The sequence below is a fragment of the Polistes fuscatus genome, unplaced genomic scaffold (genome assembly GCF_010416935.1).
Source record: "Polistes fuscatus isolate 324 unplaced genomic scaffold, CU_Pfus_HIC Scaffold26, whole genome shotgun sequence".
Classification (NCBI taxonomy): Eukaryota; Metazoa; Arthropoda; class Insecta; order Hymenoptera; family Vespidae; genus Polistes; species Polistes fuscatus.
In genome coordinates, this window is record NW_025113103.1 from 2,422,489 (window position 1) to 2,436,575 (window position 14,087).

The 14,087-nt window shown below is 34.5% G+C and overlaps 2 protein-coding genes across 4 annotated transcripts; one reads left to right on the forward strand and one right to left on the reverse strand.

Annotated features, from left to right (window-relative positions):
- The first annotated feature begins 2,320 nt into the window (after positions 1–2,320).
- Positions 2,321–5,248, forward strand: LOC122518711 (coiled-coil domain-containing protein 102A-like). 2 transcript variants are annotated; one of them, XM_043637766.1, is made up of 6 exons: positions 2,321–3,066; positions 3,213–3,943; positions 4,032–4,473; positions 4,542–4,816; positions 4,885–4,961; positions 5,033–5,248. In XM_043637766.1, the coding sequence occupies exons 1-6, from the start codon at positions 2,956–2,958 to the stop codon at positions 5,053–5,055; spliced, it is 1,659 nt and encodes a 552-aa protein (XP_043493701.1). In that variant the 5' UTR covers positions 2,321–2,955; the 3' UTR covers positions 5,056–5,248. The 2 variants fall into 2 exon arrangements, with proteins under 2 accessions (XP_043493701.1, XP_043493702.1); XM_043637767.1 differs by having other exon boundaries at positions 4,897–4,961.
- A 919-nt stretch (positions 5,249–6,167) lies between these two features.
- LOC122518712 (elastin-like) lies at positions 6,168–12,347 on the reverse strand. 2 transcript variants are annotated; one of them, XM_043637769.1, is made up of 7 exons: positions 12,039–12,347; positions 11,057–11,143; positions 10,795–10,956; positions 10,332–10,719; positions 8,656–10,254; positions 7,264–8,593; positions 6,168–7,194 (listed from the first exon to the last, which is right to left on the reverse strand). In XM_043637769.1, the coding sequence occupies exons 1-7, from the start codon at positions 12,096–12,098 to the stop codon at positions 6,234–6,236; spliced, it is 4,587 nt and encodes a 1,528-aa protein (XP_043493704.1). In that variant the 5' UTR covers positions 12,099–12,347; the 3' UTR covers positions 6,168–6,233. The 2 variants fall into 2 exon arrangements, with proteins under 2 accessions (XP_043493704.1, XP_043493703.1); XM_043637768.1 differs by having other exon boundaries at positions 6,168–8,593.
- Positions 12,348–14,087: the final 1,740 nt, after the last annotated feature.

Consider the following 14,087-nt stretch of genomic DNA (forward strand, 5'->3'; position numbering starts at 1 on the left):
AGAAGGAAAAGCGAGAGAAAGTCAGCAATATCATAAAATAAGTTGGTGGCGTAGATGGCCACGTTGCGCTCCTCTAATGGACAATAACCTGCGATATATTGCCTCGTCCCGGACTACCCCAAAATACGTGACTTTTCTATATTTTTGTCATCTTCTATAATTTAAAGGTAACTTTGTTATTTTTATATATATACTCTATTATCGAGTGGAAAAAAGAACAAATAATGAAGAAATTATTGAAAATATTCAATCGTATAGTTAGGATCCATTTTGTAAGAAGTGTGATATCATTTGAATTAGTTCTTTTTCAATAGTGTCATTTGTTTTTTACTTATTATATATATATATATGTACATACGTATATCGAGAATATAGGAAGGTTATAAAAGTTACGTCATACATTTATTTCATTTCCGGAAGACCAATAAAAGTCCCAATAATAATTTCGGATGTTTTCCAATGCAACATGTTTGATTTAGTGTCGGACATTTTGTGATCGCATATCTGCCTCGTAAATCTCACCGCGGTGGCGCCACTGCATAAAAATATCAAACGTCGATGTGTCCGCGTTCAACCCCAATCCCGCGTAAAATATTGCTCGCGATTCCGTGCAACGGAAATAGCCTTTCATTCCCGTCGCCTGATAATTCCAGAATTTCGCAATTTATACTCCGGAAGGTTATAAAAGATATGCCCGATCGTGAGTTATTATTAATTGCCGTACGTAACGATAAAGTGAAACGTTTAATTTCGATAAAAAAAAAATTAACAAAAAAAAAAAACGAACGGAGAGAGAGAACCAAATAAAAACCTTCCCAACCACCACCCCCCCACCTCCCACACCCCCGTACACCCCGAAAAATTACAACAACTAAAAAAGAATAGCACGAAAAATATTTCGAACATCGAGTAATATACATTGGGTGTATACGCAGTGGAAGATCATACGAATAGATTTCGAAAACACAAAAATGGTCAAATAAATTTATCTCTCTACGATTTCGAAATCCAAAATTACGCGTTACCGTTTTCAGATCTCTCTTTTTCTCTCTCTTTATCTATCTATCTACCTATCTCTCTTATTTTTCTTGTTTCTCACTATAATAAAATTACGCTGAGATTTTCGTTAGAAAAATGTTTTGAAGAATAATAATATTACAAAGATAACTTATATATATATACATATACATATACTACGTATATCGTTGATATCGAAAAATGTCCATGAATGCGAAAGCAAGTTCGAAGTTATAAAATAGTAAGAAGGCAAAACGTAGAAGCTTTTCAGGCATCGCGTAAAACATCGGAGTTTATTACTAATAATGTAAAACGAGTGGAGGAAGAGCTTTTGCTATTTCAATTCCAGTTATAAAAGAAAAGAAAGAGGGAAAAAAAGAGGGAAAAGATGGGGGCAAGGAGGAGGATTATTGAATTGCACAAGACAACGAATGGAGAGGAATGAGAAAATGGGGTGGAAGGAGGGGGAAAGGGGGTAGGAGGGAGAGAGAGTGAGAGAGAGAGGATGGGAAGGAGAAAGAAAGAAAGAAAGAGAGCACGCGCGCTCCCATCGGAATATTAAAATAATCTACCATTACTTTAATAAATCTGTCCCTCCGTTTTGCCTTCTACGTCGCGACTTTCTGGTCTCCTCTAGCGCGTTCCAGGCAGCAGTCACAGATGTGACTGTACCCCTAATGAGCGCGCTATTTTTCACGAGTATTTTTATCCCGTTTATTGGCTGTCCGCTTCACAAACTGTCGGCTGGATATTAATCATCCGACTCTTACAACTCTGCTTTTATTTCTTCCAAGAATGAAGAATAGAAGGGATGGTAAAAGAAGAAGAAGAAGAAGAAGAAGAAATTCAAGGGACGAAAGCTCGAGTTCCTTCTTCATTACTATTATTAAAACTAGACTTACCCGTAGGATGAGAGTTTCTTATTGCTAATATTTTTCGACAATTATTATTATTATAAAGTACGCGCATAATTTTTATTTTCCTTCTCGTCTATCGAAATTATATTGTTGCATACTTTTATTTATATTTAATTATTTATTATTATACATATATATTGTAAAGGATGAATTGTAGTTTTTATCGTAATCGTTTTATCGTTTATTATAAATTTATGAAAAATAATTATCGTCGAGGATTTATTATTTATATATTCTTGTTTTTAAATCACAGTAATTACGTGTTAAAAAGAAAAGAAAGTGAAGTTTAATTTGTTCACCCCCCAACAGATGGCACTGCACTACATTACCATGTGATGATAACTTGACAAAGGTCATATAGTTTGGTAATCATTACATAGATGGCAGGTCAATATGTTTACTACATACACCATTGTGGTTATTATTTATTTTTATTTAATTTACCATTATACTTAATCAGATATCAAAAAACCAATGTTTCATTCGTATAAAACACGGAAATGGTATTATACAGTAAGAGTTTAAAAGAAATTTGATAAAAAGAATTGTAATGAAGAGGGAGCACTTAAAAATAACGACACTAGCGAACCTATAAGTTGTTAAGGGTGCGATTGAAATCTAGTTTTTTGTAATAGTGGTCTGGTCAATCTTTATATTTGTAATATATCACTTATAGATATTCCCAATATACTTATTTAATGCAGATTGAACATCAACAAATTTTATCTATGAACTTTAATAAACACAGATGAATGCAACGTGTGTGTAACTGCATGCAGGTGTTGCATGCGGAAAGATAAGCATACGTAAACTGACCTGCTGTTACACTAATAATATATATCAATATAGAAAAATTGTTTTAAACAATGAATAGAATAATATAATAAATAAATTATACGATTATATAACACGTATTGTATCTATTCGTAAAAATTATTGATTTAGCATTGTTTCTTAAGATTTTACATTGAATTTGTATTTTTGTCAGACAAAAAAGAAACATAGGTTAGTTTTTTCAGTCATGGCACAATCTACGGCCAGTGGAACGTCATCTCGACGATACATGAGAGAACATGACGTTAATGTATCTTCTTCCTCACGTTATATGGCTAATGAATGGGAAACTAAAGAGGTATTACTATTACATATTTGTTAAACTATAATTTCACTTGGTTTTTATCTTTACAAGTTTATATAGTATTCTTATTTATTTATATATAAAGAATGAAAGTTATTCTCCATTGCAAGTATTTGTTTATTAATTTTTTGTAATCTTAGGCATTGCCGCAAAGAGAATTGGAGGAAGCAAGAGCACGAGCAGCGCAAATGGAAAAAACTATGAGATGGTGGTCAGATTGTACCGCCAATTGGCGTGAAAAGTGGAGCAAAGTTAGAAACGAAAGAAACATGGCTCGGGAAGAAGCCAAGGCTCTTAGAGCTAAATTAGAAATTGCTATGAAGGATGCTAATACGTATAAACATGAATCACAAGAATTGGAAATGAAGAACGAACAGTTGAAAAATGAAATAGAAAAGATACATATGTTATTATTGAAACACGCCGGAAATTTCAATCAGCAAATATTCTCGGTGTTGGAATCCGATTCGCAATTAAGGAGTACGCTTGGTATAGATGAATTGTTAGATTTTTACAATAATGTAGAGCAACAAGAAAAAGGGAGTCAAAAAGAAGCATTATCGTGCCAACGATCGTTTGAAGAATCAAATGTTAATATGAGTATTCATACTGCTTTACCGGACAGAGATATCGAAGAGTATGTACTTCAAGGTGCAGTTCCAAAACATGCAGTCGAATTATATAAAGAAGGTTCTTTGAGTACATTAGACAGAGATATTGCACAGTTAGCTGTAGAATCATCGGTAGAAAGTAAAGCGGAAAAACGTCAATCTTCTATAGAAATGTACAACGAGGAAGTATTAGCGCAGAAACTTTCTATGTTACGACTTAGGTTGGATGAGGCTACTCAAACTATTTTTGACGAAAGAGCGTAAGTTTTTATTTAAGCGATATTTTTTTATATAGCTATGACATCATTTGTGTCTTACCGATTAATTTATTTTATTTTATTTTTGTAGAGAAAAGAATTCATTACACAGAGACATGGAAAAATTGAAAATAGAAATTACACAGTTACAAGAACAGTGCGTGGAACTTCAAGAAAGTAGAGCCGAAGCTATGAGAGAACTTTTAGAATTAAAAGAACGATATCATGATGAGTTAAGCAGCGTGCACAATGATTTGGTTATTGAAACTTTAAATAAAGAAGGAATGGATCATAGATTGTCAGAATTATGGACAGAATTAGGAAAATTACAAGCTGAAAATGCAGCCGAATGGGGTAAACGCGAACGTTTAGAGACTGAAAAAATTTCATTGGAGAGAGAAAATAAGCAATTACGAATTGAATTGCACGACTTACAAGAAAGACTAGAATCACGAAGATCTCGTCCACTTTCCACCACGGATACGGAATTGGATAGAAATCTCTTACAACAAGAGCTTTTGGATAGAAACAAGGTTTATATTTCATATCAAATTTCTCTACGTCCTGTAAAGGGATTTTTTACATTATTTCTTTTCATCAGGAGTTGTCAGATATAAAACATTCCCAAACAAAGTTGAAAAAACTGTTAGGTGAAAAAACGACAGAATTATCACACGCAATGCGAAGATTGGAGCAATACGAAGGAGAAGTTAAAAGAGTCAGAGGAAGAGTAGACGAACTTAAAAAAGAATTATCTTTAGCTCAAGACGAAGTAGATGTTGCAACCAACAATGTACGTAAATTACAGAGGGCCAATGAAGATCTTTTGGAACAATTGCAATCAGCTAATGTACAATTAGAACATTTTAAAAACAGGTACATTATCATTTTCCATCTAATATAATTATATTTTCTAAATTAATCATATGCTGCTTCATCGTTAGTTCTGAAACAAGCGGGGTGAACAGGTCCGTGGAATCATTAGATAATAAATTAAACGACGATGAAGAATTATCCGATGGTATGATTTAATCTGTCTATGATTAAGATATAAATTAGTATGAAATTATGCTTCTGCATTTACTTTTTTAGATTATGAAGTGAATCAAGCCTAATAAACGATCGCTATGGAAATATATTCACATTTCGTTTAGTTAAGAAACTAAATGAAGTTAACAAATCGTTAGGAGAGGTAAAAGTAATTTATATTTCTTATATTCCTGTAATCTTAAGACTCTACTGACAACATTATTTCATTACCATCTTTGTAAATGTATATACATGGTAATCAGCAAACTAGGTATTTTATCCAATCTTATTCCTGTTAATGTATTTTTAAAACTGTGCATTTATAAGATTTATTTATACGTTTTAATTATTTTTAGAATATTTTATTATTTTATTAATAAAATTCCGAATTTTTTACTATTATTGTATATAATCTTTTCTTTATTTATATATATTTTTTCTTTTATTATTATTTTTTTATATTATTTTCTTCTTTGTATACATCTTTATTTAATGACGATTTAGATTGTTTAGAGTTTATATATTTTTTTATAATTATTTGTATCTATGTACACACTGTATATATTATAAGAAAAATTAATAACACACACACACACACACACAGTTGCCACCTTTTAAAAGACTTACTAAATGTACAAGTCATGATACCTGATTCGTATGGTTCAAACCCCGTATGTCAATGTTAAAAATGTAAGTAGAATATGATAAAGCAATGAAATGCATTTACCTATGTGCCCGTGATTTTAATGTTACAGTTACAAGATATATTGTACTAATAGAAATTAGATAACAAACATTTATAGAAAAAAATGTTATCTATAGTGAGAGTAAAATTATTTTTAAATTATTGACACATAAAAATTAGATTATGATTGAATGAATAAAAACCATATATAATACTCTTCACTTATTTCGAATGTATTTTATTGGTAAATCGATAAATATGATAAAACATGTATTGAAATATTTTCAGAGAGAGAAATATTATTCATTATTAGAAAATATAATAATTATAATAATATTCTAGTAATATATAATATTCGATGAAATTATATGATGTTTAGATAATAGTTACATATTTAAAAACGATTAATCTGTCTCTTCAATTATGCGTATTTTTATGGCAAAAAGCGATATATGAAAGAGATTACACACATATATATATATATAAACTAAATGGACAATAAAAATTTAACTAATGATTAATATATAAAATAATACAATATATAAAATAATCTAAAAAATATACACAGTGTGTGATTAATTAACATTTCATTGGTGTACCGTCGGGATATGTTGGTACTTTAGGTTTACAAATCTTTGTTCTACCATTAGAGCCGTATACGATGTTGCAAGAAAATGTAAAATATCCGCACGTGGAAGATTTAGTATAATACCGATGTTCATATTTTTTCTGAGAATTTTTGTTATCATCTATTTTACCAGCAACACTGTTTGTTACAGTATAATAACTTGGTCTAATTGATTTATCTAAATCACGTGTAAGGAAACCATTGGACGACGAACGAGTATGAGTTCGATCATTATTACTTTTAGAAATAGGAGTTCCTGTAAATCTAGCGTAATTGCTGTGTAGCGATCGTGTTTCTGGACCAAGTGATTTATTTTCAAGAGTGGTAATATTTGGTTGTGCTGGAATTAATGCAACAGTTTGCGATTGAGCTTTTCCATCTCCTTTAGCAATTGTATCATCACCGGCAACTGACATTACTCTTCCACGAAAACCAGGTGGAACGGTATAACCCGGTAAAGATTGACCCGGTTGTAATCTGTCATCTTTTAGTGGAGTATTTGAGTCCTGAGTTACCCTAACATCGTACCGATTAGCATTACCGATTTGTATCATTTGCGATTGATGTTGATCTTCTTGTTTTATATTAGAAGGAAAGTTTTCTAAATTGGGCGGAGGATTTTGCCTAGCAGACGAATCATAATCTTCATCTTCGTATTGATCTTCGTATTCTTCCTCCCCATAAACTGGCTCAGGTACGCGTTTATTTTCCTCAGGTTGTTCCTTTCTATTCATTGAATTTTCTACTTTTTCCTTTGATACACCACTGATAACCATTTGTCGAGAACTTGAGCTTGTTTGTAAGCCTTGCCTCTGTCCCTGAATACGATTAAAATCGGCATCGCTCGGCACAGTCGTTACTTCTGTGTCGTCATTTCTGGATATCGATGGTATATTATTCGGTTTATACGGCCTATAAACTTCAGAATTAGTAAGATTAAAATTAAATGGTTTTCTAGAAGCTACTGCGCCAGATCCTGACCCAGCTTGTGCAGCACCAGTATAAGTGATACCGTATTGAAACGATCCCTGTAATTGAGATTGAGATTGACCCCTATGAGTTCCACTTTGAGCAGACGCCGTACCACCACCACGGAAGGGAAGCGAATATTTTTCAATTTTCCTATCATCTTTTAAATATGGCTGAAATCCAATCTGTGCCTGGCTGGAAGTACTCCCCTCGCCATTAGCTTGTGCATCTGCCATTCCACCTTTGGAACTGGCTTGCACCTGAGAATTTGTTCCGTGATTCCAACCACTACTTTGCGCTCCCGTTGAGGTAGCACCAGAATCAGAATTTAATTGAACCTGAGCTTGACTCTTTCCACGACCACCAACACCTTCCGCATTACTAACCGCACCATCCTTGCCGCCACTTATTTCGGCTTGAGCACTTCTATTAATATCACTGGTACCAGCTTGCGCCGAAAATGATGCAGAACCACTGTAAATACCAGACACTTGAGATTGTGCAATACCCTTTCCGTATTTACCTTGAGCGGATGCACTTGTTTCTGTACCAGAATCAACTTGTTTTACGGAACTAGATGCTTGGGTATCTGCACTATCATCTTCTGCACTCGTGCCAGAGATATCTTTGGGTTTTTGATAATATTGTGACGCCTCTACGGCGCCTGTGGTACCAACACCTCCTGGATATTGACCTGGGATCGTTTGACCGCTGATTCCACCAGGATAGTATTGTTTGGTATCAGGATATTGTCCTGATGGATATTGTGCTGTAGGATATTGAGGGATACCAGGAATTTGATCAGTAGGCAATCTTCCGGAAGGAGGATACTGTCCGATTAATTGACCACCTCCTGGCATATATACACCAGAACCTGGATACACTCCACCTGTAGTAGTCATTCCAGGGATTCCACCTCCTGGTAAAGGTGCACCTGGATATACGGTTCCTGGCGTTATAAATCCAGTTATACCCGGTTGGGTTTGTCCACCTTGCGGAGTAGCGATGCCAGTACCACTAACTCCTGGTATTCCAGATGATATTCCGGGATACGATATAGAAGTACCGACATCTGTTTTGGCACCTGTAACAATATTAGGAAAAATTCCTGCACCAGGAATTCCTCTTCCATCCGTTGTGGTGACTCTACCAGGATAAGTAGGACCTCCCGTAACAATGGTGCCAGTTATACCTCCAGGATACATTCCTCCATCACCCACTGGAGAAACACCTGGATATGTACCTCCAACAACACCCGTTGTACCTACTCCAGGTGGAATTCCACCTGGGTATGTTCCTGTTCCAGTACTAATGGGATAAGAAACTCCTGAAATTGGAGTCTCTGAAATAAATAATTGCTTATAAGGCTACTATACTTTTAATATTACAATTTGTATGTAATACCTGCTGGGTAACGTTCTCCAGGTCGACGTAGTGTCTCTGTTGGAACACCTCCAGGATAAGTTGTAATAATTCCTGGAATAGGACCACTAGGATAAACTCCACCACCTCCAGTTGGTAACCTTCCCGGTGCAGTGCCGCCAGGATATATTTCAGTTCCTCCTGTTGCTGTAGTTCCTGTTACGATGCCAATGGGATACGGTGCATCACCTCCAGTTGGCGCAGTTCCAGGTACAGCACCTCCAGGATATACTCCTGGTCCTCCTGTTGCTGTAGTGCCCCTTATGGGGCTACCAGGATATGCTACATCACCTCCAGTTGGCACAGTTCCAGGTACAGCACCTCCAGGATATACTCCTGGTCCTCCTGTTGCTGTAGTTCCTCTTACAGGGCCACCAGGATATGCTACACTATCTCTAGTTGGCACAGTTCCTGGTGCAACACCTCCGGGGTATGCTACACCACCTCCAGTTGGCACAGTACCTGGTGCAACACCTCCCGGATATGCTACACCACCTCCAGTTGGCACAGTTCCCGGTGGAACGCCTCCAGGGTATGCTACACCTCCTCCAGTTGGCACAGTTCCAGGTACAGCACCTCCAGGATATACTCCTGGTCCTCCTGTTGCTGTAGTGCCCCTTATGGGGCTACCAGGATATGCTACATCACCTCCAGTTGGCACAGTTCCAGGTACAGCACCTCCAGGATATACTCCTGGTCCTCCTGTTGCTGTAGTTCCTCTTACAGGGCCACCAGGATATGCTACACCATCTCCAGTTGGTACAGTTCCCGGTGCAACACCTCCGGGGTATCCTACACCACTTCCAGGTGATACCCCACCAGGGTACATTATACCTGTCCCCGGTACAGTACTTCCAGGGTATACTCCAGCTCCTCCTGTTGCTGTAGTTCCTGTTGCGGTGCCACTGGGATATGATACACCACCTCCAGTTGGCACAGTTCCAGGTATAGCACCTCCAGGATATACACCAGCTCCTCCTGTTGCTGTAGTTCCTCTTACAGGGCCACCAGGATATGCTACACCATCTCCAGTTGGTAGGGTTCCAGGTCCTACACCACCGGGATACCTTACACCAGTTCCCGGTACAGCACCACCAGGATATGGTCTACCACCTCCTATTGTTCCTGGTATGACGCCTCCAGGATAAGTAGGAACTCCTCCCGGCACAAATGCACCTGGATAAGTTCCTCCTGGTATAATACCGCTAGGGTATTGTCCAGGTATTACGCTTCCCGGTCCAACCGGTCCAGTAGGATACGTTCCAGTTCCTGGTTTAATTCCTCCTGGATAAGTTTGTCTGATAGTTCCAGGAACCATACCTCCTGGATATTGTTCAGTACCTCCCGTTGGTCCACTACCAGGTATTACACTTCCAGAATAATCTCCCGCTATCATTTTTCCTGGTGCTCCAACTCCAGGTCGAGTAACATATTGTCTATCCTTAGGTAATCCTTGAACCTGTAATTTACCTGGAATTTGGTCTACGTGAACAGCATAATCCGGTTGATATCCTGGACAATCTTCGCATCCACTTCCACTGGAAGACATACTTTGTGCTTGTCCCATACCGTTGTTACCAGCTGAAATATTTCATTTCAAATAACAACGAGACATTCTCTAAGTTAACAAAATATGATAGAAATGATGAAATTCGTACCAACAATTGCTCGAGATGATTGTTGCGTTGCTTCCGCTTCAGCTTTGCCTTCCGTTTGGCCATCGTTACCAAGATGCAAATATTGCGATTGCGTTTGTCCTCGGAATCTTCCACGAAGTTGCGACGTTTGACGACGGGAACGAATTTTGTGAAAATCCTCGTTCAATCTTTTTCGATTTTCCAATTGAATTTCTCTCTTGGCACGATTGATGAGCGGCGTTAATAAAATATCAGCTATTCTTTTGGACGATATATCATTTTCATCGATCGGTAATTCGTTCAAGAAAGGATCCAAAAGGTTTCTTGCGATTGGTTTAGTTTTTTGAAGGAGATAAATACTACGTCCTTGACAAAAATCTACAATACGACCACCTGCTTCTCGCCATGCCTGTGATCAAAGAGAAACGTGATTGAAATTTTGAAAATGATGATTCTCGATTAGAACAATTCAATTGATTTTTACCTCGAGTTTTGTTAACGTTTCATTCGGAACATAAAGTACCGTGGAATATTTTTTCTCTCGACGTTTTGTTGAGACATCATTACGATGATGTTTTACGTTATCCTCTTTCAATTTCTCCAAATAACATACATTTTCTTTTCTATCTTTATAAGCAATGAATAACTGTTAAATGAACGAACAATCCATTAATAATTATCTATCATTATAAATAAACTATCACGAAATATAAAATAAAGAAAGAGAATTGAATTGATCAATTTACCGTTTGATCATCAGTGAAAGTCCATTGTTTGTCGTTGAGTGGTTCACCTAACTTGTCATTAATTGAACGATCAAAACGAGTTTTTTCCTGTCAAGAAAATGAAGTATCAAATTTATCATCAATATCAAATGAAAACTTTATTATACCACGTTAAAAAAATGTTATAGTCAAGATCTTATTAAATATTGAAAATTTGATCATAGACTCTGGAACTTTCACGATCTTATCATATCTTATATTTGTAGCAATAATTTTTTAGATGGGAAGAAAGTAGGGCTAAAAAAAGGCGGAATAGACAAATCGGGAGCAGGTCAAGTCAATTTCATATCTTTTAAGTTTATCACTTGGGTGAACTCTGATCTTCAAATATCTTATATAGAAACATTTTATAGTCACATGAATCAGAATTGTGTTCCGTGCTAGTAACCTGTCCCTTAACATGAAACTATATAATCTTATTAAGATTATAAACAAATTAAACGATCGTTAAGAACGCGTTCGTTCATTAGAATTAAATGTAATTATTCAAGATTAATAACAAATTTTATCACGATACTTATTTATCCTTATATGAAAAACCACACACACACACACATACACACTAAAATATTTTCATTCGTATAACGAAATAAAAAGAAATAATAATAATAAGTATAGTAATAAGATTAAGATTGGTAAAATGATTTATTCTAAGCTACTTCTATTTGATTTCGAATCGTTTGTTATAACTACGTTACAATATTTTTATGCTAACTCGTAAGAATATAATGTAAGTTAATACTCTCCCTCTCTCTCTCTCAACAAGTTGAAATCTGATCAAATTTATCGTTAATGTAAACTGCCCTAGCATGTAACGTAATTTTTAAATATCTTTTATTACAAAAAAAAGAAAAGAAAAATACGATTTTTATAATTATATTATAAGAAAGTATGAAAGAAACGTGAATATAATAAAAGATAATATTAATAATAATTAACTTACCGAATAATAAGATAAAACTGTATTTATGAGGCAGATCAGTATAAAGAAAATCAGCCGCATGATTTGAGCTTCTTCTTCAAGACACTTCTACTGTTAAACTTCTACGTTTGAGAGGATCTTCTTCTTCTTCTTTGCTGGCAAGTTCTTTAACTCCCCACTCTGTTCACTCCTTCTCCTCTTCTTATTCTTTTCCCACTTCCTCTTTACCCGGTTCCACTCTCTTACTATTATACATTTCATTTCGCGATTGTTAACCCTTTGCACTCGAGGCCTTTTTCGCTTGCGCGAACCAGCAACTCGAGACGATTTTGATCAAATTAAGTAGACATTTTACAGGTACACTTTAAAAACATTTATAAACAAACAAGCAAGCGTATAGAAATAATAAAATATCATCGGTTTATTTATTTATATGTCGAAAAAAAACAAACTTTGATAAATACTACACTCTGTAATTAGTTTTGGTTGCAAAACTCGAGTGCAAAGGGTTAAATCGTCAATGTAAAATTAATTCTAAACAAATTGGACGACAACGAAAACGAATTGCAAATGTTTTGTTTTATTTTTTGAATTAGATTGTTGTTAGAAGAGAAAACAAAAGATTTCGTATCGTTTCTTTTGTTTTTTAGCCGACTGTCATTTCTTTTTTCTGTAAAATCATTGTCATTATATTCTTCTGTAAAGATTTAAATAATTAATTTGAATTTTGAACTAATAAAATTAACATTATTTTATATATATAAATTGAATTACAAATTTTAAACATAATATTATTTAATTCTTTCTAGTTACGATGTGTCGTTTTTTTTTCTTTCTTTCACGAACTGATAGGCAAAAATTCTCAGAAGAAAACGTATTGCGAGTAGTTGTTTCGTTATCTTTATATACTCATTCACAGCTTCACGACAGATCTTGTTACCTAAACTTATAACGTGAATATGTTTTTTTGTACTGCAACGATTAAGATATACTTTCAGGAAGAATATTAATAAATATTGATATTAAAAGATGCATTATTCATTAAATGAGATCTTATAATAAACATTAACATTATATATTTTATATATAAATTTAATTACAAATTTTTAATATAATATTAATTAATTCTTTCCAATTACGTTTGTGTGTGTAAATACATATTTTATGCGAAAGAATGAAAAAAAAGGGCCATTTTATTTTCGATATTAATTTTCTTTTCTATTTTTTAAATAAAAGATATGATTCTTAAAAGAAAAAAAAGAAGAAAAAAAAGGAAATATTAACTGTATCAATAATATTTATTTTCACTGACATGAATCGAACTCTGTATTACTCAATAAGACGTTGTGAATAAGAGAAAACGTTTGAGAACTATCGTCATACTTAATTATCGATCGAAATGATTTCTTCTTTCGTTTGTCCTAATTATTGAGAAGAGTGTCAATTCATTTATTAAATACAGCGAGACTAGCTGTTTATTTAAGTTCGATGCATAACTAACGATAGTACGGTTCATCAATCCGATAATAGGAATCTCGGTGGATAATAAAAAGAAAAGAAAAGAAAAGAAAAAAATCATTGACATAAACTACTTTCCCTTTTTAACAATTTCAATCTCGTTCTGTGAATGATTTAATGTTATTTATTTAAAGAAATGATAGATCATAAAAATATGTAAAAGATAATAGAGATACGTTATGTATACGTATATGCATACATACATACATACATATATATGTATATTTCTTATTGCGATGGACAAATACTTTCACAATTCGTACAAAAAGTGAGTAAAATATTCGCATAAGGCACTCTGGTACTACAAATGGCACGTACAATTATTTACAATAAACAGCATATCGAACTGTCTTTAATTAATCACCTACCACGTAATCGCTTTCTTCTAATTTTCTAATACGACAAAATTGGGAATGCTATTTACAATGTTTCGAGTTAAATCAATTACAATGAATAATGTTAAAAAAAAGAAAAATAGAAAAGAAAGAACGCGTATCCTTTTTTAGATCATCGATGATTGCAATTCAATCGATGATGTTTTAAATATATTCT